The sequence below is a fragment of the Sodiomyces alcalophilus genome (assembly GCF_042370955.1).
Source record: "Sodiomyces alcalophilus JCM 7366 unplaced genomic scaffold ACRALscaffold_7, whole genome shotgun sequence".
Lineage (NCBI taxonomy): Eukaryota > Fungi > Ascomycota > Sordariomycetes > Glomerellales > Plectosphaerellaceae > Sodiomyces > Sodiomyces alcalophilus.
Genome location: NW_027263538.1, coordinates 1,675,250 through 1,698,344, shown reverse-complemented (window position 1 = coordinate 1,698,344; position 23,095 = coordinate 1,675,250). Strand labels below are relative to the sequence as shown.

At 52.5% G+C, this 23,095-nt stretch overlaps 7 protein-coding genes across 7 annotated transcripts; 4 read left to right on the top strand and 3 right to left on the bottom strand.

Annotated features, from left to right (window-relative positions):
• Positions 1–316: 316 nt before the first annotated feature.
• On the bottom strand, positions 317–5,341 carry ACRALDRAFT_2036849 (uncharacterized protein). Its single transcript, XM_071020814.1, has 3 exons — positions 1,855–5,341; positions 1,086–1,756; positions 317–993 (listed from the first exon to the last, which is right to left on the bottom strand). The coding sequence occupies exons 1-3, from the start codon at positions 5,116–5,118 to the stop codon at positions 789–791; spliced, it is 4,140 nt and encodes a 1,379-aa protein (XP_070872507.1). The 5' UTR covers positions 5,119–5,341; the 3' UTR covers positions 317–788.
• A 689-nt stretch (positions 5,342–6,030) lies between these two features.
• On the top strand, positions 6,031–7,844 carry ACRALDRAFT_2126225 (uncharacterized protein). The gene is made up of 3 exons (XM_071023913.1): positions 6,031–6,310; positions 6,394–6,510; positions 6,657–7,844. Exons 1-3 carry the CDS (start codon positions 6,140–6,142, stop codon positions 7,581–7,583), a joined length of 1,215 nt encoding a protein of 404 aa, XP_070872506.1. The 5' UTR covers positions 6,031–6,139; the 3' UTR covers positions 7,584–7,844.
• Positions 7,845–8,574: 730 nt separating this feature from the next.
• Positions 8,575–10,478, top strand: ACRALDRAFT_1051960 (uncharacterized protein; the record flags this gene model as incomplete). Its single annotated transcript, XM_071015707.1, has 2 exons — positions 8,575–8,771; positions 8,863–10,478. The coding sequence occupies 2 exons, from the start codon at positions 8,575–8,577 to the stop codon at positions 10,340–10,342; spliced, it is 1,677 nt and encodes a 558-aa protein (XP_070872505.1). The 3' UTR covers positions 10,343–10,478.
• A 458-nt stretch (positions 10,479–10,936) lies between these two features.
• Positions 10,937–11,326, top strand: ACRALDRAFT_1072046 (uncharacterized protein; the record flags this gene model as incomplete). The annotated part of the gene is made up of 1 exon (XM_071017925.1): positions 10,937–11,326. The coding sequence occupies one exon, from the start codon at positions 10,937–10,939 to the stop codon at positions 11,324–11,326; it is 390 nt and encodes a 129-aa protein (XP_070872504.1).
• A 747-nt stretch (positions 11,327–12,073) lies between these two features.
• ACRALDRAFT_2029300 (uncharacterized protein) lies at positions 12,074–13,099 on the bottom strand (the record flags this gene model as incomplete). Its single annotated transcript, XM_071020582.1, has 1 exon — positions 12,074–13,099. The coding sequence occupies one exon, from the start codon at positions 13,097–13,099 to the stop codon at positions 12,074–12,076; it is 1,026 nt and encodes a 341-aa protein (XP_070872503.1).
• A 464-nt stretch (positions 13,100–13,563) lies between these two features.
• Positions 13,564–15,232, bottom strand: ACRALDRAFT_1077481 (uncharacterized protein). The gene is made up of 4 exons (XM_071018648.1): positions 15,120–15,232; positions 14,571–15,060; positions 14,414–14,482; positions 13,564–14,351 (listed from the first exon to the last, which is right to left on the bottom strand). Exons 1-4 carry the CDS (start codon positions 15,140–15,142, stop codon positions 13,995–13,997), a joined length of 939 nt encoding a protein of 312 aa, XP_070872502.1. The 5' UTR covers positions 15,143–15,232; the 3' UTR covers positions 13,564–13,994.
• Positions 15,233–19,675: 4,443 nt separating this feature from the next.
• ACRALDRAFT_2021857 (uncharacterized protein) lies at positions 19,676–22,502 on the top strand (the record flags this gene model as incomplete). The annotated part of the gene is made up of 3 exons (XM_071020074.1): positions 19,676–19,830; positions 22,370–22,410; positions 22,483–22,502. The coding sequence occupies 3 exons, from the start codon at positions 19,676–19,678 to the stop codon at positions 22,500–22,502; spliced, it is 216 nt and encodes a 71-aa protein (XP_070872501.1).
• Between the last annotated feature and the right edge of the window lie 593 nt (positions 22,503–23,095).

Here is a 23,095-nt window from a genome sequence, read left to right as displayed (position 1 = left end):
TATCAAACACGTCCCCCCTTGGAGATATCTCTCGTCCACACAAGTCGACTCTTTAGCCGCCCAACGTCCACGATACCCGCCTGCTTCGGGATTCTTTCCCCTTCATGATTCTATTTTCGTCTCTACCCTAGAAAATTTTCGATCGTGACCCTCGTCTTGAGGGCCTAAGTACCTACAACGTACGCGAGGGCTACCCATTGCCCGTCGATTTGGGACCTGCCCGCATCGTAAGCAACGTCGTCGTCACTATCACGCCATGGCCCTCGCTCGGTCCACCAAACCATCCCAAGTGAAACCCAACTCCTCCTACCCGAGCACCGCTCATCACCAGATTTGTCCACCTATCGCAAGAAACACGGGCTTCACTTCACAGCGTGTCAGACAGGAGAGTGGGACCTCATCTCATTTCACCCATCGATTTTCTTTTACACAGCAGTCGCGAAAAGCGATACCAATCTACAAGCGAAAAGAAAAAACGCCAATAGGGGCCAGCTCCCCAAGCCGTTGTCCTTCGCGCCATCAAGTTCGCCCGGTTTCGCTCGCCAGCCTGCCAGTTCAGGACTGTAACTCATGCTATCAGTAGGAACAAGAAAAAAAGGAAAAAAGGGAAAAAGATAAGAATGCAAAGGAATGAAGTCAAAGTATATGTGGAACACCACGTCTAGCCGCCGACCTGTCTCCTTGTCATCCTATTCCCCTACCAATGACATGTTACATCGGACAATACGTCTCGCAGGCCCCTCCCAGATCTCCAGGCACTTTCCTCCCAAAAGGCAGAGACAAGGGTCCTAGATGCCCAGGCTCCCGCTCGGGCCCTGGCGTTGGGGACGCGAGCTCGCCATCTCGCCGTACTTGCCCCGGTGCTGAGTCGTGTCGTAGGCCTGCAACAACCGCGTCTGACTCTCGTCTGCCTGCGAAAAGGCGTAGCCCCTCTGCTTCCGCATACGCTGAACTTGGCGCACCTTGCGGATGGCTTTTTGGAATTGCTCCATACTGGAAAGAGGGAAGGTAAGTCTCCCATCTCGTACTTTGTGTGGCGGGAAAGGGACAAAGGGAAAAGGGAGAAAAAAGGGGAATGGACATACCGAGGTCTGTAGTCTTGGATATTGTACTTCTGAATCTCTTGGATGTGGTGGTACGGCTCTGGCCAGTACATGCGCTTGACATACTTCCAGACAATGTCGCGCAGGAGGCACAAGATGGCCAGGGAGAACGTCTGCAGCCAAAAGACGGGGCTCGAGTACAGCCGGGGGATGACGCCGTGAAACTCGGGCGATACCAGATTCGTCATGGGCGCCACGATACCGTATCCCGCGACAAAGACCCACCAGATCGCCATGGAGCCGGGGATGGCCATGACATGATACTTGGTCCAGTTACTAGTGACGAGGCCGGCTTTGCCCAGGACGGTGAGGAGCACGGGCGCGTACAGGGCCGTGCCCCAGATCCAGTGGCCCGCCATCTTGCCGTCGCCCTGCATCAGGTCGCCGTGCCAGATGAGCTCGCCGAAGATGTATAGAACGAGCGAATGGTAGACGGCGTTGGCCAGCCACTCGCAAAACACCTTCATGCGGAAGAACTGGTTTTGCTGGCCCATGGTGTATAGCTGAGGGTACCGGTCGAGCAGACGCGCCGAGATGAATTGGTCCAGGATGCCAAGTGCGAAAGGGGGCAGTACGGTGTAGAACACGTTGAAGAATGTCAAGATCCACGACTCGTAAATAATTGTACCGGAGAAGACGTTGCGGAAAGTATACTGTAGGTGGTCGCGTATTCAGTCAGCAAAGGTCATTCACGGTAGCTCACGGTCGCAACACGACAAAGAAAGGAGACAAATATCGGCGGCGAACTAACCCAAAACTGCGTCATGTACAAGGTGATGTTCTTGTAGAAGGAGTAGAGGATGGTTTTGGCCACCCTCTGGTAGCTCCATGCGCCGTGGACCAGCAGCAGCTTTCTAAGATAGCGGAACTGCGCAATGGAAACATCGGCGCTCCGGGCCGCCTGCAGGCCTTCCATGCCGCTGATGCCGACGCCAATGTGGGCGGCCTGGATCATCGAGACGTCGTTGGCACCGTCGCCAATAGCGAGGAGAATCGACTCCTCCTTGTACTTCTTGACCAGCTTGACCACGAGGGCCTTTTGGAGCGGCGACACGCGGCAGCAGATGACGGCCTTGCACATGATGGCGAGGTCGAGGAAGAGCTTCTCGAGGTCCTTTTCCAGCGCGTAGGTGAGCGACTTGCCGTCGATGACGAGGGCCAGCGAGTCCATTTCAATGGTGCCGCCGCCCTGGGTGCGGATGGCGTCGAGCTTCTTCTGGATGTTGTCGCGCGTCGCGGCCGCCGTCTCCTCGTTGACGATGAGCAGCATCATGTCCTCGCTCAGCAGCTTGCAGCTCATGCCGATGTTGATGGCCGTCTCCTGCCGGTCGCCCGTCAACACCCAGACCTTGATGTTGGCCTGCTGGAGGGTATGGATCGTTTCGGGCACGCCGTCCTGCAGGCGATCCTCAATCGCGGTGGCTCCAAGGAGGAAGAAATCGTGCTCGATGAGCTCGGCTGCCTTTTCGAGTTCCTCCGCCCGGCTGCCGCCAAGGGTCGTGGATGCGGCGTCGAAGATCCGATACCACTCTTGGAACTCTTGCTCCGAAACCTCGCGCATGGCCAGACATAGCGTCCGCAGGCCCTCGGAGGCGTACTCCTCCAAGTGCCTCAGCGTGGCCTCTACGTGCGGGTTGTCATCGTTGAGGCGCTCGAGAATGACGGTGTCGGCGCCCTTGCAGTAGACGCGAATCTTCCCGTCGGGGCACCGGTAGATGGTGGACATGCGCTTCCGGGTCGAGTTGAACTCGCAGACTGCCAGGAGCTCAAACTCGAGCTCCTTGCCGTCCACTTCAATGAAGACGGACCTGGGCTTCCGGTCGGTGAACTTGTAGCCGAGACGGGCCGCTCCTTCGACTAGTGCGCCCTCGTCGGGGGAGGCGGCCTGGTACTTGATTTTGCCCCCTTTCTCATCGCTTCGCTCGGGGATGACGGTGTGACAGGTGGCCAGCAGAGACAAAAAGTGGTCGATGACGGGCGCCGACTCGTGGCTCTTGAGGTTCTCGTCGAGCCTGCTAAAGTCATGGACGCCCACCTCGACACCGTCTTGCACGGTGGCCCTCTGGTCTTCGGGGACGTCGTCGCCGTACTGGATACCCGAGATGGAGGCTTGCTTGAACTCCATGATGTTGCAGGTCAGCGTGCCCGTCTTGTCGGAGAAGACAAACTCGACCATGCCCAACTCCTCGACCAGACTCGAGGTCCGGCAGTTGGCCGGGGTGTCGGTCTTGTCGTAGTACATGTCGAGATCGTCGTTGATGAGGATCCCGTGCCAGTACTTGACCAGTTCGACGGTAACGAACAGGGAGATGGGCACGAGTGAGGAGAAGAGGACCCAATAAGTGACCAAGTCCCTACCAAACGTCTCGGCGACTTGGCGGGCGTTATTGGTCGGGTTGAGCATGAGGTAAGAGAGGGCGTCGCCCTGGACGCTCCGGATGATGAGGTCACCGACGGTACTGATGACGCTCAGAACCATGAGGACGGCGACGAGAAGCAAGACGAGAGTGTTGAGCTTCTTTTCGACTTTGGTCCGCTTGATCGGGGCCGCTGTGGCGTTGCGCATGAGCTTGGTCTCGTGGCCGGTGAAGACAACGATGCCGTGGACCCAGGGCGTGTTACGCAGCGTGGCTCCACGGAGCAAGAGTTGTTCGGGGTTCAGGGGGAATTCCTTCTCGCCACCGCCCGTCTGCATGGTGAGTGTGGCCTCGTAGGTGTAGAGGCTGCTGTTGGGTTGTTCCGACTTGATTTTTCCGCCGAGCCTGCTTAGCTCGCTGGAGCTGACCAAGGTGCTGGTCTCCGGGATGGCCTGCTTGATCTTGAGGTTGGTCTCGCCGTCGAGGTTGGCCGTTTCGATGTAGCAGAGACCCTCGGGCTCGGAACTGGCAAGGAGGACCAAGTCGGCGGGTAGGGGCTCCTCCGACTCGACGCGGATGATGTCGCCGACGGCGACGTCGATCCATTTGGTTTCCTCGAAGCTCGAGCCACGCAAGATACGGGCGCGCGAAGTGTTGAGGGCGTTGTCGGCCTGTTTTCTGCGATAATCTTCCACGAGTTCCTTGGCAGCCGAGGCCATAAGCACTACAACGAGAGGAATAATGGTAGTATATCGGTTCGTCGGAGACAGACCCGGAATCTGCTGCAGGGCAGCGGTGAACAGGAAGAAGACGTTGGCGATCTTGGAGAACTGCTCGAAAAGGAACTTTGGAAGGAAAGTAGCAAAGTTGTACTTGGCGGTCGAAACATGGTTGTCGATATAGTTGTGGGCGGCGTTGGCGGGAGGGTTATTGAGGTGTATGATTCTGGGGCCCAGGGTGGATGGATCCGGTTTGCTACGGCCAAAGCCGAATCTGAAGTTGCCCAAGTCAAACTTGGAACGCGACGCCGATTGGGAGTCGATACCAGCGGAATCGGCCCTCGCGCGGCCGTCACCGCCGGCGGCGCCAGCAGCACCGGGTTCGGTCAAAGGCAGATCCATCTCAGAGTAGCCTTGGCCCATGCCCAGTCTATTCTTGACCCTGCCCAGAAAGCCGCCGCCCAAGCCGAGAACGCTATTCCGATTCCTGGCACTCTTCCTCGCAGCATCGGCGGCGCCGTCGGTTTGAAGAGGCGTCCCGCCATGTTGATAGTATGAGTCGCCGTCGGTCGGATAGTCGTCGAAATCGTCGGCATACCTCTGGTAGTTGTTCAGGTCGGAGGTCTGGCTGTATTGTCGGCTGGCGGCCAGATAAGGGCCATGGAGGGCATCGGAGGGCTGCGAGGAGGGGCCGCCGGGAAGCGGTCTTGGGCCTGTTTGCCTGGACTGGCTGGCACCGCCGACGAAGTCATCGTAGGAAACTGAAGGTCGGCCGAGGTCATGGCTCGTTTCGTGGTCGAGGGTGTGTGTGCGCATCAAGTCGTCATCGTTGAGGGTCGACCGCTGCCCTCCGCTGTACACGGGCTGGTCGTTCTCCAGATCGAGCAGGAGATCGTTCTGAGAAGGTCCCGCAGGACCTCTTGTAGGTCTGCCAGCCATGCCGGGAGGCTGGTGAGCGCTGGGGAGCGGTCAATGTGACGATGGTGATGGAAGCGGCATCCAGACGCGAAATAGGAAATAACGTGTGGGTGTTCAACGGAGGAGAGTCGGATTCAGATTCAGAAAGCGGCCAAAGTATATTATCTCAGAAGTTAAGTAGGAATCGCGTCGTGATCGTTTCGGTTGTTGCGGTCGTGCTGGCTGTTACGGTATGATAAAAGGAGATGATTGAGGGTGTGGTAGGCAGTAGGCAGAGGCCCGTTCGACACTAGGTAGGTAACAAAAAAGGTGAGGTGTTTGGGTGTTCTGGGTCTCAAGCACAGCCTCCTTTTTTTAGATTGGTTCCTCCCCTGGGCTTACCGCACTGTGGATCCTGGGGGTCCATCATGAATGCGATTCCCTGACGTTAAGGGGGCTTACATGCCTATATGCTTACCTAATTATAGCTATTGCACTGTCGGTACGGTACGTACCGTTAGAAGTGGCTGTGGTATGGTGGGCCGTGGCTGGACACCTTCAATTGCGCGTCACGATACAAAGTACTTCGTACCTACGAGGTTCTTGGTGGCTGGGGACATTTCTAGTTGAAATCCGGAGCAAACACATGGAGCCTGTGAAGCTCACGCATCTCGGTTGACAGACGCAACACGGCAGCCCGAATACACAATCTGAGTCTAGCATACATATGAACCTCTGACATGCGACGTCCAAAGGCTCCTGATGATCGGCTATCCGTTTAATGTCCGAGAAGCGAGCATCTATGGTCCATCAACCGTGAAAACCACATGCCGACGACGAATAAGAAAAGTCGTTCGTCGATCGTGGGTCTACTGAAACCAAGCTATTTTGAGGAAACTTGAGCCTATCATTCTTCCAAGGGTCTCCCAGCTTATCGGCTTCCTCCTCTGTTGCCATTTTCTCCTTCAGAAACTCGAGCTGCTCAGGCACCCTCTGCGATCAACCGTTCATCGAACACCATAGAAAAGGGAAAAAGGTCTCGCGGCCTTATTCATTCGTCGCCATGGACTATTCTCTTCGCAACCACTTCTCATTCATTGGTTCCTCTGTCTCCGACTTACCCACGCCAGCCCTGGTTATTAGCAGGCCCGTGGTTGAGCGTAATATTGCACAGCTTCATGAGGATGTCGATGCCATGGGCATCGCATTCCGGCCTCATGTCAAGACTCTAAAGGCATGCCTGCTGTGTCTCTGATTGAAATACAGTGTCTTCTGAATCGTGAGAACTCTTTGTTGACCTTACGACCGATCGTCTAGTCTGTCGAGGTCACCAGGATGATGCTCGGCGGCGGCAAGCACCGCAAAATCGTCGGGTCCACCGTCGCTGACATTGAGGGTCTTTTACCCCTCGTTCAAGAAGGGATCCTAGATGAGGTGGGTAAAGTCCATACGTCTCCAATTCAGATTGCAGTCGATTAGACCACGCGAAACCCGCAAACTTGCTTTCTAGATATTCTTTGGGATGACGCCGGTGGATACAATGCTGATCGGGACGACTTCAACTCCATTCCCTGCTGTAGGCTCTCTACGGCCTCCCGCTCGTCCCCTCTCAAATTCCGCGCCTCGCAGCACTCCGTGACTCCCTCCGCATAGTCCTCATGATCGATCACGAGCAGCAGATCACCCACCTGGAAGCCTTCTCCGGCACGGCGGGGAAACATAGCAAGACTCACGGCCCCTGGGACGTCATGATCAAAATCGACGTCGGCACCCGCCGCGCCGGCATCCCTCCCTCATCGCCCCGCCTCGCCGAACTCGTCCGGCTCGCCGAGGCATCCGCTGCCGTCAACGTCCTCGGTTTCTACGCCCACGCCGGCCACTCGTACGGCGGCCGCTCCCAGGACGCCGCGGAAGCCGCGCTCGGCACCGAGGCAGAAGGCGTGCTACAGGCCGCCAGCCTGCTGCCAGCCGACCGCGACGTTCTCGTCTCCATCGGGTCGACGCCCACCGCGCACGTCGTCCGGAGCCTCCGGGTAGCCGCGCCGCGCAACGTCACGCTAGAGCTGCACGCCGGCAACTTCCCCGCCCACGACCTGCAGCAGGTCTCGACGGGGCTGGTGCAGCCGGCGCAGCAGTCCCTCCGACTTTGCGTCGAGGTGTGCAGCGTGTACCCGGAACGGAACGAGGCGCTGATCAACGCGGGCACCATTGCCATCTCCAAGGAGACGAGCTCCTGGGCCGGGTACGGTAACGTCGTGGGGAAGCCTGGGTGGTATGTCCAGCGAACTTCGCAAGAGCATGGCATCCTCGCGTTTCAGCCATCTCGTACCGAGGGGTCAGGGGAGAGAAAGAACGTCTCGTCGGTGGACGAGGTGTTCAAGGTGGGAGATAAGGTGCTTCTTCACATTGCGCATGCCTGCATCACGGCGTCAAACCACCACGTATACTATGTCGTCGACGAGAACGACGTGGTCCGGGAGACTTGGGTTCCGTGGAAGGGTTGGTGAGAGCAATGTGATTCAAACGGACAAGATCTGTACCCAGCCAGACAGATAGATATCTTGCCGGAATCCCAAGGGCCGCCAAAGAGGCGTACCGGGCCAACTACCCCGTACTACTCCGTACGCCGTAGGCCACTGTACTTACAGTGTGATTGTGTACACGATACCACGAACGTACCAAACTGGTACACCCGCTGTAGTCTGTATGTATCTGGTCACGGCGAAGTACAGCAGCACCGCAAAAGCTCAGGTAAAGTTGAGGTCATTACTTCGAAGCCTCTGGGTGTGGCTAGTCAATTTTGCAAACTTCAGTAAACGTTTCGATGCATGACCGCCTTGAATTACCGGGACTTCTTAGTGACTTGGGAGGTTGAGGGTTGAGAGACGAAACTGACGAGTGACATCAGAGGATGCTGAAAACTTCGTCCCTAGGTACCTGGTACTTTAATTCAGCTTCCCCACGATAGTGGGTCTGATCCACCTCATTGGAGATCTCCATCTCCCCACCTTCCATTAGTTCGTCTTGTTTCAGACTAGCGTGGGGATGATCGGTAGTCTAAAGCTTGAGTGTTCGTTCCTTGATTACAAGCCGCCTCGGCCTCAAACTCTCAATGACGGGAAAAACAAATAGGAACAATGATCAGCAAGCCTCGGACCAAAGGCTGCCCCCAGTCCTTATTGAATAAGCTTCTCCAAGAACGCCACCCAAGTACAGTAGTAGGGAGCGCTACCTTTTTCCATGGCTAGCCGCCCCGTCTCGTTTCCTCTTTGACCTGCCCCGACTTTGTAAGGTACTACGTAGATAGCCATAGGCCCGTCATGTCTCTGGCAAGGAAAGTATTCGTATAGCAGCGGTTCACACTCGTCCTAGCTTTCCCAGGACATTTCGAACCCTCCCCCCGCGTTTCCATCGTCTTTTTCCGGCTGTCCTTCGTCTGGCCAAGATCAAACCACGCACCGACTCACTACCCCCCTGGGCCATAGAAGGGCTGAAGGAATGGCACTGGAAAAAGGCGACAATACCACCAAGCCCGACTCGCACCAGATCGAGTCGAGGGGGCGTGAGGACACGGTAGCCCGAGACGTCAACGTTCGCCGCCTACATGATGGCACCGAGGATCTCATCGGTGCGAACGATCAGCTCCAGCGTGGCCTGAAGAGCAGGCATATCCAATTCCTTGCCCTGGGTGGCGCGTAGGTCTCCCGGGAAAGAAAGTCGTCCTGGCCGGCAAGGGGCCAGGCGATCCCTCTCGCGATTCTTCCAGTACACTGACCGTCTCCGTAGCATTGGTACTGGCCTCTTCGTCGGCTCCGGCGCCATCCTCTCCCTCGTGGGCCCAGCCCCGCTCTTCATGGGATACCTGTCCATGATGCTCATCGTCTGGAACGTCATGAACAACCTCGGCGAGATGGCGACCTACCTCCCGCTCAAGGGCATTTCGATCCCCTACTTTGTCGAGCGGTTCGTCGATCCGAGTCTCGCCTTCGCGACCGGGTATAACTACTGGTACGCCTACGCCATCCTCGTCGCCGCAGAGGCCTCCGCCGGCGCCATCCTGCTCGACTACTGGGACACCCCCGTGCCGGCCGCCGTCTGGATCACCATCATCCTCCTCGTCACCCTGGGCCTGAACATCTTCGCCGTCTCCGTCTTTGGGGAGGCCGAGTTTTGGTTTGCCAGTATCAAACTCATCACCATCCTCGGCCTCATTCTCACCAGCCTCGTCATCATGCTGGGCGGCGCCCCCAGCCACGAGCGCATCGGCTTCTTGTACTGGTACGATCCTGGCGCCATCAAGCCCTACATGACGGGGGGAGACACGGGTCGCTTCCTGGCCTATTGGGCCGCCTTCATACGCGCCGGCTTCGCCTTCATCACGTCCCCCGAACTCATCGCCGTCGCCGCCGGCGAGACTGTAGCTCCGCGCCGCAACGTCCCCAAGGCGGCGCGCAGGTTCATCTACCGACTCGCCATCTTCTACGGCGTGGGCTCCTTGATGATCGGCGTCATCACTCCTTCCACCGATCCCAGCTTGCTCAACCCCGAGTCCAACGCGAATGCATCGCCGTGGGTCATTGGCATCCAGCGAGCCGGCATCGGCGTGTTGAATCACATCATCAACGCCGCCATCCTGACCTCGGCCTGGTCGGCTGGCAATGCCTTTTTGTACTCGGGCAGTCGAGTGCTATACAGCATGTCGCTCAAGGGCCAGGCTCCTAGAATCTGCTCGCGCACCACCAAGCGCGGCGTGCCGTATGTCGCCATTCTCATCACATGGTCCATCGGTCTGCTCGCCTATCTCAACGTCAACAACAACGGCGCCACCGTCTTCACCTGGTTCATGAACATCAGTACCATCAGCGGCTACATCGCCTGGATCGTCGTCGCAATCACCTACCTGCGCTTCCACAAGGCCATGGACTTCCATGGCCTGTTGCATACCCTCCCCTATAAGACCCCGCTCCAACCCTACGCAACGTGGTTCGTGCTGCTTCTGCTGGTCCTCCTCACCCTGACCAACGGCTTCCAACTCTTCTTCCCGGGCCAGTTCAACGTGGAAGATTTCCTCGCTGCGTACATCACCCTGCCCATCGTCCTGGTGCTGTACCTCGGTCACAAGGCGCGGTACCGAACTCGATTTGCTCGCAAAGTGGAGGACATCGATGTGACTACAGGCGTCGAAGAAATGGAGGAGCTCGCCGCACTTGATCGGCCACCGGTGCCCAAAAACTTTGTTCAGAGGGTGTGGTTCTGGATCGCATGACGATGTCTGCGCCGTTGTATAGGGGGGCGAATGTTAGCTGTATGGATGGTTATCGTCGGTGTGTGGAGCTAGTAGAGCGGTGGTTGTATAGGTGGCAGATTCACGTCCTGAACCAACTTTCCGCTGCTTTGGATCGCCTCGGCTGGTACGAGAGCCATAATACGCAGCGTCTGACGCATTTTTAAATGTTAACCTCGAAATATCCCGTCACCTGCAGAACGCTACGACGTGAAGAATGTTTAGCTGAGCGACAATGCTGCCGAGGTCTAGCTTCGCTTTAGTATAAACCGGTAGACAATGGCAAATTACGTCTCATCGTTGTGCTTGGGTTCATGATCGGCTGAGCGGGTCTGGCGGAGATGCCTCTTGAAATCGCAGCCCTCGAAGGTCACGTGATGTTTCTGATGCTTCACGTATCCTTTATCTTATCAGGTGGGATCCGGTGGCAAGTCATCCCGATCCGATCCTCCGTCATAGTTACTTTGTATACACATTCCGCCGCCGTTACGTCCCTCCAGATACCGACAGAATCCATTCCGAATTCAACCCGCGAGACCTCTTCCCTCCCGACTGACCACGCCAAGCCCGAAGATCATGGTCTGCTCCAAGTGCCTGAAACTGGGCAGAGGCACCACGACGCTCGCCACGCCAGGCGTCAAGAAGAAGTCAGAGTTTTACTACGGATCGCCCGCCTCGGCGTCAAGCTCATCCACCAGCAAGACGGGCAGCAAGAGCGGGAAATCGGCTACCCTGGGACAGACGGGTATCGGAAAAAGCAAGCTTCTCTCCCAGGCGGCCCGGAACCCGTACGCGCAGTATTCGAGCTCCTGCACCAAATGCAAGACGCGCGTTAACCAGGGCCACACGTTCTGTCAGACTTGCGCCTTCAAGGCCGACTCGTGCGCGGGGTGCGGCAAGGCGAATAAGAAGAAGATCAAGGGCGCTGGGCCCACCGTCGACGGCGCAAAGTACACGTTAAAGTGACGGGCCAAGGAAACTTATATCACGAGGAAAGAAGATTGAATAGTAGTTCCTGAGGAGGTGCAACGGTGCCGCTATCCTGAACTCGGAGGCATATACACCCGGTCATTCGCCCTCCAACCTGCACGACAGAGTCGACTTTTTGGATACTTCTTCGGCGCATCGTATGGAGTCTTGGATTAGGAGAAGGCCGTTGCAGTGTTACCATAGTGGGATCGAGACGACTATACCACATTTAGACGGGGGACAGACCGCATTATGGTTGATTTCCGCCCGTCCTGCCCGATGGCATTCCCTTCAATCTCCGCTTGCAGGTGACTTGGGAGCGAAGGGTCCCATCTGAAAGACATTTCCAGATTGTCTAGCTATGGGCGTCAAGGGTGCCAGGATTCAGACATAGAAGTCTGAACCTCACTTACGGCGAACCCCTTGCCTGGCAAGGAAATAACGCAAGCAGGATGTGTACACGTCAGGATGAGAATGGTGCGTGCCTAGAATCATGCAACAGACATTATAAGCACCCACGGGTCTTGGCATCTCCGTGTAGCTACAAGCCTTAAAACCGTATATATCATGGCATGACGGGATGATCCATATAGTCAGAGTGAGACTTTCCATTAGGCAAGTAAATAACAAAGCTAATTCAAAGCACGCAAATCGCAAATCGCAAATCGTTTCTGTCGTGATTCAACTCTTGGTCTCTTCCCATCGTTCAGCTTCGTGAAGCGAATGCCCCGAACATACCCCAAATTACAACGAGGGCTTGGCCTCCCCAGCCAGCTTGGTTTCGAACCACTCCTTCAGGGTCGCGTTGACTTCATCCGGAGCCATGGCCAGGGCCCAGTGCGTCGTAACGATGGACTTGGTGGTCAGGTCCTCAAAGTGCTTCCCCATGCCAACAGACATGGACGGCGGAAGAGCCGGGTCATGGGCGGCCGAGACGAACAAGCTCGGCACGGCGATTTTGAAGGGCCCCTTGTCGGCGAGGGGCTTCTCCTCCTCATAGTTGATCTCCCTGGTGCGGTACCAGTTGAGCGGCCCGCGCAGGCCGCTGGCGGTGAAGGCGCGGGTGTACTCGTCAACCTCCTCCGGGCTGAGCACGGGCGACTCGCCCAGCCTGGGGAGCACGTCGAACAGTATGCCCTTGTGGACGTCGAGGCCCGGCTCGCCGTCGGGTCCCGTGGCGAGCCATGCGCACGAGACGAAGCGGCGCATGTCCTCGGGCGTGGTCAGCTTCTCCTCGACCTCGCCGCTGGCGAACTGCAGCTGGTACGCCCAGTGCGCGAGGCGGCCCGACTCGACCAGCGCGCGGAGGTCGAGCGGCTTCGGGGACGGAGGCGCGTAGGGCGTGCAGATGGAGAAGACGCCGCGGATGAGGTCCGGGTGCCATAGGGCGATGCGCCAGACCAGGGAGCCGCCCCAGTCGTGGCCGCCGAGGATGATCTGGGTCTCCGGGCCGAGGAGGGATGCGCAGATGGCGGTCACGTCGTCGGACATGCTCTTGAAACTGAACGACTCGAGGTCCTCGGGGCAAGATGTCCCTTCGTAACCCAGCATGTTGGGGGCGATGACCTGGTAGCCGAGAGACTGGAGGAAGGGGATCTGGTAGCGCCAGCCGAAGCTGGTGTCGGGGAAGCCATGGATCAGGACTACGGTGTCTTTGGGCTTGTCGGTACCCTCTGGCTTGCCCAGGAGGTACGTGTACGTTTTGCCGCGGACCTCGATGGTCTTTCGCTCGACGCGCGGGTCATTTGGGGCGAGCTTGGTGGGCGCCATCGTGACTGTGGATAGTCCGGGAAAGGGAGGCGAATCCGGCGTTGTGATGGTATAGATTTGAAGATTTGAAGATTTGCTCAGCTCACGCCTGCAAAACCGAGATTGTGTCAAAACGTCACAACCATGTAGTCTATCGCCTATTGCTTACAGATTCGACGACACCCGACAATATAAAGCAAGCGGTACGAATATATGAAGCGGAGGGGAAGCGGGGAACCCGACACCGACCGGAGCTCCGTTGCACAAGAACCCCACTCAACGGTCGGTCTTGCGTCGTCATTCACCTGCTCGATTGCTGCAGGTCTCGTATTTTCGTACTACCCAGCCTGAGTATGGTCTGCTGACATGGACACCGCTAAACAGACCAGAAAGCTCTCGATTCAAACTTAAGCTATACGCCGCGCTAAGTGGGTGCGAGTATTATTTCTTTGGTTCGTGCAGCCAGTTGTCGCACATATCATTACGGCAGTTGAAGATTCGGACAAACCGCTTGATTCAGGTCATATAAAAGCGGCGCGCCAAAGATCCTGGGACGTCCACGAAGACGGGGTGGTCAGGAAGTGGACGACTCTGGAACACACAAAAAAAAAAGATCAACATCTGACATGCATATCGGCGTATCATACAGAACTGGCAGATGCCATGTAAAATGCACTCCTCCCCTTGCGCCATTGGTAAAAGACCGAGGCATGAACGTCCAAGTCAATGTTACACCTGCCTCGAAACGCTATTGGATGTTTTACGCCTCCGAAGCAACCATGTAGACCAGAATGACAGAGAAGGAGAGGAACCAGGTTAGAACAAAGGGGCGAAAGCTGTGAAGAAAAACCGTCCCCTGACTGGCGGACGAAATGGCCGCGGCAAAAACTCTGCCATGGTCGTCAATCTGGCGGTATTAGTACATTACTGTATCCTCCTCGCCCTCGACAACGACATCACCAGACTCGTCATGGTCCTTATCATGGCTGTCCCCATTGCGGCTAGGGTCCGGCGAGACGTTAGCAGCTTCTGCAGGGACATGGGCGGGGCCGGATGCTGAACTATCAGGATCCGCCGCGGCTCCCGCCATCTCCGCCGGCTTCTCCTCTCCTCTGGGCACCTTGTCAGGCCTGCGGTGGCCGTGTCTCCTGTCATACTGCTCTTTGTGGAGTTTGAAATCTTCAACTTCCCTTGATATAATTGCTTTGGCCGCGGAAACTTGATCGTCAATGGCGTCTGTTTGCTTCCCTGTAAGCTTCCACGGTCGATAGTACTGCGTGCGCGGTTCGTCAGTATCATGAGCGTTCGCATGCGTTCAGGGCCGTCTCCACCCACAATTCGAGGCTCTGCTCTGGTCTGCAGAGAGTGCGCCCGGGCTAGGACGTTCGCGTGGCGTGTCTTCATCTGCAGCACGTAGGACGAATCAGACGGATGATCCCCAGGACTAAACTGCCAAAAGAAAAACCAAACGAGGGTCGAGGCTTCCACCAACCACTTTCTCTTCGAAATGTATTTGTCTTTCTTGCCGAATGGCATTGATCGCGGCTAGCCTCTCGGAGAGGCGTCGTTCTTCCTCGGCCCGCTGCTTCTGCGCCTTTTCTTGCTGTCGCTGCTCAATCTCTCTGCGCCGCTTGTGCTGGGAACTGCTGCTCGCGGTTTGACTGAGTGTGCTTAGCAAACCACCAAACAGCCGTCTACCGCGCTTCTTCTCCTCTTCCCTCGACGGCGCTTCTCGTGATCGGCCGGCGTCGCGGCGGGTAGGGTCTTCGCGCGTCGCATCCTGGTTGTCCGACTCTCGTGTCGGGACGTTAGCCACTTGGTTCACCTGAGCCTCCCGCAGTGCACCCTCCGACTCGCCATCGATCTTTTGCCGTTTAGGGGATGCATTGGGGGAAGTTAACGTAGGAGATGATGCCTTGCGTTTCTGGGGCGCGACATCTTCTGCTGATTTCGAGCCGGTATCCTCGTCGGGTGGCGTGGCGCTTGGAGTTGTATTAGACATTCTGCTCTCGCTCGCCTCGCTAAGCGTAATGAGACTCACTTCTCTACGTTGACTTTGACCATCACCAAAGGACTTGGTTGCTTTGATTAATGTTGGCGCCCTGGAACTTATGGGAGAGCTTCTACCGATACCCATCCTGGGCCAATAACCACCACGTATTCTCCAAGTTTCCGCGACCCCGAGGCCGATCAAAAGTCGACCAGCCAATTATACAGTAGCATGACGACGTCACTCTTTTGCCTTGCTGATTAAGCAGAGCAACCGGCCAGTCAGAACGTGAACGCGAAGCATCGAGAACTATTAAACTAAATAAAAGGAAAGCTATTATTATTAGGTAATAATAAGCTATAGCCCTATATCGGAGGCACGTTTATCCGAAGGATATATACTATCGTTTATTTAGACCTAGTATATAATTTTCCTTTATTATTATAGGATTTAAGTAAGGAGTAAAGGAAGCTATTATAAAACTATAAGAGTGTTACGGGCTAACCCCGTGGAGATAATCCGGTAGAGCACCAGATCTTCCGACTAATTATACCGCGCGTCTAGTAGGTCGCCGCGATATTATATTTAGGTCGTAAGTGCCTATAGAGATTTCTCCTTTTCCTTCTTTTCTCCTTAGCTTTAGATAATTTAATTATTCGGCCTTACTCTATAAATAACTTATAACTAGCCGCTTATATATCTAAAGCTTAGCGAAACCTATACGCTACGCTAATAAAGATAGACTATTATTTCGATTTACCTCCCGGCGCTCCGTTACGCCTAGCGGGCGAGTCGCCTAAGGCCGCGGAGTGGAGGAGGGAGATTATTAAGATTATTAACCCTTTATAGACTTAGGTCGCGATCTTAACCACCTAGATCTAAGAATAATAGAATACTATTAACTAGCTACTATAGGCGATATAAAACTAATAACGTATAGCTATACCTTATCTCGCTATATTATTAAAAAAGACTATATAAGGCCCTTAGCCGCCCGTCCTAACGCCTATACCCGATATAACGCCTATTTCGAACCTTAGGACTAAAGCACTTCTATTACCCTAGAAGTTTAACGGTAAACGCTTAGAGTATACGAGCTGGTTATCTAAGATTCGCGAAAAGCTCCTACTCGATTAATATCTTTTTTAGAGCCCTCGCGAGAAGTGGTATTTTATTAACGCCTATTTAAACGAAGCTCCCCGCCGCGTTATCGCCTCCTTCTAGGCGGTAAGCGGAACCGACGGTTAATACGACCCCGAAGACTTCCTTAATTACCTTAACTATATATTATAGAGGGGCAGACCCGTGTTCCGGGTCTGGACGTTATGGATATCACGTGACCACGTACGCGGTCCCAGAGATCTGGTCTTATATACGGCTATTCTTCGGAATAGACCCACTATATCTAGCTAGCTTTTTCGTCCGATCTTTCACGATCGTCACCTATCACCCTTCACAATCACAATTTGCATTATCCTTCCCTTTTTGGTTATCTAGACGATCCAGAAGAGCCGACCGTAGGCCCGCCTGCCTATCTAGCTATTCGTTCCCCTAATCGGACCACTACCGACCCTTCTAGAGGCCCGGCGACCGTCTCCTCGGGACCCTTAGCTCTAGATACGGACCCGTGACGAGCCTGACCCTCCCTTCGGCTAGCCTATTAGTTGGTTATTTATTTTGGCCCTAGCGGAGCCGTTCTGTATAGTGACGGCTTCGCCTTTCTTTAATTAGTGCTCGGAGGCAGATATAATCGGCGTGGGAGATCATAATCCTACGCACAAGGGTAGTTCCGGCCTGCCTAAACGAACGGCCTGTTAACGTTATTAATACGATACGGTCACGGTTTTCTTTATCCTGTTTTAAGCCTTTAAGTCTTCGGTTCTTTAAGTCTTCGGTTTTAAGTCTGAGTCTTCGAGATCTTTTGTTTTGGATACGATACGGTTCTGGTTAGTCCTCTAATAACGGGCGAAGGGCTCTGGAAAAGGCCTGGAAGAATGTCGCGTTACGTGGGCACCAGAAGAAAAGGTCCGAGAGATAACGATTCAGTTTCGAGTTCGAGTTTTAATTCCGGTTACGATATAATAACACTAAAAACAATAAAAACACTATATACGAAACCACCAAAAACAGTTTCCCGGGGCCCGAGTCTCCGGAAAAGCGATCCCGATAGTGCTTCGGAAGAGCAGAGGCTGCCTGCTTATTAGTAACAGCCCCGAACTATCCCGACGCAGAGACTGCCTACATACCAATAGTCCCCCGAACCGACGCAGAGACTGCCTGCATATTAATAGTCCCACGGATCCGGTTCGACGGTCCCGAGTACCACGGATCCGGAAAAGCAGAGACTACCTGCTTAGAAAGAATAGTCCTAATATAAGAGGAAGACGTCACGACGGCGACGTCGTGGAAGGAGGAGGATAAATACCGGTGGTCAGGGTTAGAGCCGCGTATAGGATACGTTCCTATTCCTCTTAATCGGGTTAACCTGTTATTTTAAGGTCCTCGCGAGAGTCATGCTTCGTGGCTATAAAGGAGCCTTAGAAGAGCTCTACGCTCTAAGGTCCAGTCGCGATATCTCTTTGCCGTTTACTTCCCGTTTATCTAATCAGACTAACAGTGATATCGCTTATAGGTAATCTACCCCGAGCCGAAGTAGTAGTCGGAAGAGCCGCCGCCGCGGTAGAAGTATAACTCCACGGAAGAGTTAGGAAGAGAGTCCCGCCCGGTACGTTCTAGTTCGCCTAATTAGGTGTTATTCCTGCGGTCAGGAAGGTCACCGGCGATATATATACCCGAAGAAGAGCCCCGTTAGCTCTGTGATCCGGAAGAGCTCCCGTGATAGCTCCGCGCTTTAGAAGAACTAGCGCGTTAGTTCCGTTAATCCTGTTATTCCGGCGCCGAGCTCCCGTGCTAGCTCCCCTGCCGTTACTATTACCGTTACCGCTACTACCGCCTCTCCCGCCGTTCCTTAAGTCTAGAGTCTTCCTATAGACTCTATAAAGGAGAAGAAGACGCCCACTATTCCTATAGTAGAAAAGAGTCCGCCCGTGGACTCTACCGTTCCCTCTATTCTGCCGTAGAGCTCCCGTGCTAGCTCTGCCGCGCCCGCCATAAAGAAGAGCCCCGTTAGCTCTATAGTCCCGAATAGGCGTTAACGTCTTTTTGGGTGGATTTGCCTCTAGGGCCGAGGGATTTTTCCTTACTATCTTCCTCCCTCTTTTCCCTTTTCCCTTTTCCTTTTTCCTGCCTTTCCCTTTGCCTAATCAGGGTAACAGAATCGTTTTCGGAAGCAGAAGTCGTGCGTGGAGTCCGTGGGAGCTTTTCTAGTTCCTAACAGGGGCCGCGTCTTCTAAAAGATCGTGGGTTCGAATCTAGGGCCGCGTCTCTTTGGATTACGCCCTGGGGCCGGATTTTTTTTTTCCCGAAGCTGCTCCGTTAGCCTGATCAGGATATATTGTTTCTACCCTTCTTTTTATTTTTGTTTTTAGGTTATTTAAAAGCTGCCCTCGAGGGGGACCTCTTCGTATAGCTTTAGGGCCGATAGATAGAGTCCTGCCCTCCCCCGATTTCACCCTGCCCGCCTCTTTTTCTTTTCTACACAAAGACCCTAATCCAGCCTATTCTTTATATAGAAAGCTATACGCCGCAGGAGCTTCTTCGTATAGCTTTAGGGCCAATAGATAACTAGGCCCTAGGCCTAGCTAAGAGTCTATAGGAGCTACCTACCGAATTTTCAGCTTTTCTTTTCACCTCTTCTATAGGCTATATCTTTTACAGTTCTTCACCATTTCTTTCGCTTATAACCATATTAGCCTAATCAGGATAAGCCGAATCGAACGGTGCCGATTTCGATTAGTTTAACCTGCTAGTTATTAAGTTATTATGGTTAGTTTAGTGGTACGCGTTAGATATCTTCGTTATCTTTTTCGAAGCAGACCACGTACCACTAATACCGCCTACCCTTTTTGATCCGCCTGCTGTTTTCTGCCGGCAGAGTCACCACGAGCTTTTCCCTTTTTCCTCTTTTTCTTACTCTTTTTACTACTCTTCTTTTCCCTGATATCTTCGTTCCTCTAATCGGCCCGAGCCTAATCCGCCTACCTATAGTTAATCCGATTAATCCTATTGATTAATTGATCCTATTAATCCGATTAATCTAGTTGATCACGTTGATCCTGCTCTTTTTCTTCTTGTTCCTTCGAGCCCGGCTACGAATTCTGCCGCCTCGAAGGTCCTGCCGCGATTCCTACTATAAGACCCGATAAACCGACCTGCCACGCCACGAAAAGACCCGACCTGCGTGCTTTACGCCTACGAACCGAAATAGACTGCCTTAGATCTAGGCAGTAAAAAGAGATAGATATACTCTGCGAGAGACGTGGGAATACTAAGATACCTTCGTGTAGGCCCGTCGCTCACGATCTTCCTATAGACCCCGAGAATATATAGTTCCGAAATCCTGACTAGTCTATGGACCTTGAGACTCGCTATATCTCCTGCTTTTACGAGCTACGCTATTAATTCTCCTGCCACGATCTTCACGGCTATTTCTACCTAGTTCTGCGTTTTACGCCGTTAATCTTTTACTAGGGCCGCCTGCCCTGTGTATGCGTTCGTCGTCACGGTCTTCTCGGAGACTACGCTGGGGCCGCCGCCTGTTTGCCGCCGCCCGCTGCCACTGCCGCCGCCGCGTTGCTTATTCCTTGTACGGAACCGAGGAAGCCGCCGCCGCCGCCTGGCTTGCGTACGAAGGACCTACGAGGTCACCTCTATCTATGAGGTCACCGTCCTTCGAGCCCGCGTCTTCGAGAAGACGTCTTTAGGAATATACACGCGCGAGGAAAAGAAGGACTGCTTGTGGATGCCCTGATCAGGGCAATAGAGATATATTTAGGACGGTTACTATTTATATTTGTGTTAAAATTATTAAGACCACGAGGCGTGGCTTAATAATTTAGGGCCGATTATAGAGGGGCAGACCCGTGTTCCGGGTCTAGACGTTATGGATATCACGTGACCATATACGCGGTCCCAGAGATCTAGTCTTATATACGGCTATTCTTCGGAATAGACCCACTATATCTAGCTAGCTTTTTCGTCCGATCTTTCACGATCGTCACCCATCACCCATTATAATCATAATTTACATTATCCTTCCCTTTTTGGTTATCTAGACGATCCAGAAGAGCCGACCATAGGCCCGCCTGCCTATCTATAGCTATTCATTCCCCTGATCGGACTACTACCGACCCTTCTAGAGGCCCGGCGACCGTCTCCTCGGGACCCGTTTAGCTCTAGATACGGACCCGTGACGAGCCTGACCCTTCCCTTCGGCTAGCCTATTAGTTAGTTGTTTGTTTTGGCCCTAGCGGAGCCGTTCTGCATAGTAACGGCTTCGCCTTTCTTTAATATATAAAGACGTTAACGAATAACCTTATACGGCTAATACCCTAAGAATATTATGCTAATATAAAGACTAAGTATTTAGAAGCTTTATACCCGGTTTCGAATAATAGCTTATTATTACTAATAAAGGATAATAGGATAATATTATAAAGATTATATTCCTAGAAGGAGCTTTTAATAGTTACCTTTATACCGCCTTTATTACCGCGAAACTATTAAATAACTATTATACTTAGGTAACCGAAGTATAAAGTATTACTTAGAGACTTAAAGCCCTCGCTATAAGGCTATAATTCGGCTAAGCGCTATATAATAATAATAATAATAGCCACGCTTATAATTATAATAGCGATATAAAGATAGGAGGAGTTAATCGAGTATAGACTAAGAAGAAAAAGATAAAAGAGTGCTATAACTACGGAAAGAAGGGATACCTCGCTAAAAGATATCGCTTAAAGAAAAAAGATATTAAAGATTATAAAAAGAACCATATAGCGAAGGTCTTAGTAGCCTTAGATAATAAGATAATCTATACGGGAGTCACGGATAACGATAAAGACTCGGAAAAAGAATAGCTTTAGTACGAAAACGGGTACTAAAGCCTATTATAGAGGAATAAAGGGATTAGAAAGAGTTTATATTATAGTCGCGTAGTGGTTATTTAGCTTTTATATAAGCGCGGATTAATAAAAAGTTAATTACCGCTTTTATAGATACTAAATATAACTATTATATAGCTATAACTAAATATCTTATAATGTCCCTCCGCCTTTTATTAGTCGATAAGACTAAAAGACCCTTCTCGGGGTTCTCTAATACTATAAGGTTTATAAAAAGCTCCGGTATCGCTATATACGATCTTAAGATTAGTGGATATATATAACGATTATTTATTTATATAATACTATAGAGGGGCAGACCCGTGTTCCGGGTCAGGACGTTGGATATCACGTGACTACTCGGTCCTAGAGATCTGGTCTTGTATACGGCTATTCTTCGGAATAGACCCACTATATCTAGCTAGCTTTTCGTCCGATCTTTTATAATCGTCACCTATCACCTATTATAATCATAATTTGCATTATCCTTCCCTTTTTGGTTATCTAGACGATCCAGAAGAGCCGACCGTAGGCCCGCCTGCCTATCTAGCTATTCGTTCCCCTGATCGGACCACTGCCGACCCCTTTAGAGGCCCGACAACTGTCTCCTTGGGACCCCTAGCTCTAGATACGGACCCGTGACGAGCCTGACCCTCCCTTCGGCTAGCCTATTAGTTAGTTATTTGTTTTGGCCCTAGCGGAGCCGTTTTGTATAGTAACGGCTTTACCTTTCTTTAATTAGTGCTCGGAGGCGGATATAATCGGTGCCTAGGAGGTCCTGTTTATCTAATCAGGGTAACCGATAGTACATAAGGGTAGTTCCGGCCTGCCTAAACGAACGGCCTATTAACGTGTTAGTCTTAGTCTCGATACGGTCACGGTTTTCCCTTTAAGTCTTCGGTCTTAAGTCTTCGGTTTTTAAGTCTTTGGTCTTGAGTTTGGAATATAGCTTTGGTTATGGTATAGTTTTGGACATAGTATAGGTTCGGTTTCGATATAGTTTTAGATACGGTATAGGTTCGATTACGATACGGTTTTAGATATAGATTTTATCCTTTAATAGCGGCCGAAGGGCTTAAGTTAAGGCCCGGAAGAATAACGCGTTACGTAGGCACTAGAGAGAGAGAAGGATACGATATAAGTTCTGATTCTGGATATAATATAGTAATAACCATAAAAACGATAAAAATACTATATATAATAAAAACACTAAAAACAGATTCCCGGGGCCCGAGTCTCTAGAAGAGCGATTCCGATAATACTTTAGAAGAGCAGAGGCTGCCTGCTTATTAACAGCTCCGACCCATCCCGACGCAGAGACTGCCTGCAGATCAATAGTCCGATACTAGTTCCGATTCGGCGGGTCCTAGTATAGAGGGGTGGTTCGGAACCTAGTGCCATATCGTTAGGACGTCACGTGACGTCATAAGACGCGCGCTTTTTTATTTATCTTATACATTATATATACGTGGCGACGCCACCCAGACACAGAGGATGCTTATTATCCTATATAATCATTATCCTTTTAACCCTAAGTTTTATTATATTTATTATATTCACTTCGTTTAAGCTACGTTACCCTGATCAGAGCAGCGCGCACCTCTAGGAACCTTTTCTAAAGGTCTCCTTATTATATATATTATTTTAGTTATATACACTTCGTGGTCTTAAGCACTCCTGCTATTAAAGACTTATCCGAGATTATACTGCCTAAGCCGTTCTATATAGTAACGGCTTTGCCTTTCTTTAATTAGTGCTCGGAGGCGGATCTATTCGGTGCCTAGGAAGTCCTGATCGTCTAATTAGGGTAACCGAAAGCACTTAAGGGGAGTTCCGGCCTACCTAAACGAACTATATATTAATTACGGAAATAGGAAGGGAAGTATATAGCTAAGGGGCCGAGATTAAAATAAAGTATTAATATTTAAAATTAGTATTAAGATTACGATAATAGCCTAGGAAACCTGCCCCCCTATATAGCCTTAATAAAACCTAATAACTAAAAAACGGGGACGGATCCTC

Bases quoted from the DNA above. Each gene is read 5' to 3' on its own strand.
- ACRALDRAFT_1077481 (XM_071018648.1), bottom strand. From the start codon at position 15,142: ATGGTCAAAGTCAACGTAGAGAA. The intron at 15,061-15,119 runs GTGAGTCTCATT...TACAACTCCAAG, and splicing joins GTCAAAGTCAACGTAGAGAA to CGCCACGCCACCCGACGAGG. The intron at 14,483-14,570 runs GTTGGTGGAAGC...TACGTGCTGCAG, and splicing joins TACATTTCGAAGAGAAAGTG to ATGAAGACACGCCACGCGAA.
- ACRALDRAFT_2126225 (XM_071023913.1), top strand. From the start codon at position 6,140: ATGGACTATTCTCTTCGCAACCACTTCTCATTCATTGGTTCCTCTGTC. The intron at 6,311-6,393 runs GCATGCCTGCTG...CCGATCGTCTAG, and splicing joins CTCATGTCAAGACTCTAAAG to TCTGTCGAGGTCACCAGGAT. The intron at 6,511-6,656 runs GTGGGTAAAGTC...TCCCTGCTGTAG, and splicing joins AAGAAGGGATCCTAGATGAG to GCTCTCTACGGCCTCCCGCT.
- ACRALDRAFT_2036849 (XM_071020814.1), bottom strand. From the start codon at position 5,118: ATGGCTGGCAGACCTACAAGAGGTCCTGCGGGACCTTCTCAGAACGAT. The intron at 1,757-1,854 runs GTTAGTTCGCCG...GACCACCTACAG, and splicing joins TGTACATGACGCAGTTTTGG to TATACTTTCCGCAACGTCTT. The intron at 994-1,085 runs GTATGTCCATTC...CCCTCTTTCCAG, and splicing joins ATCCAAGACTACAGACCTCG to TATGGAGCAATTCCAAAAAG.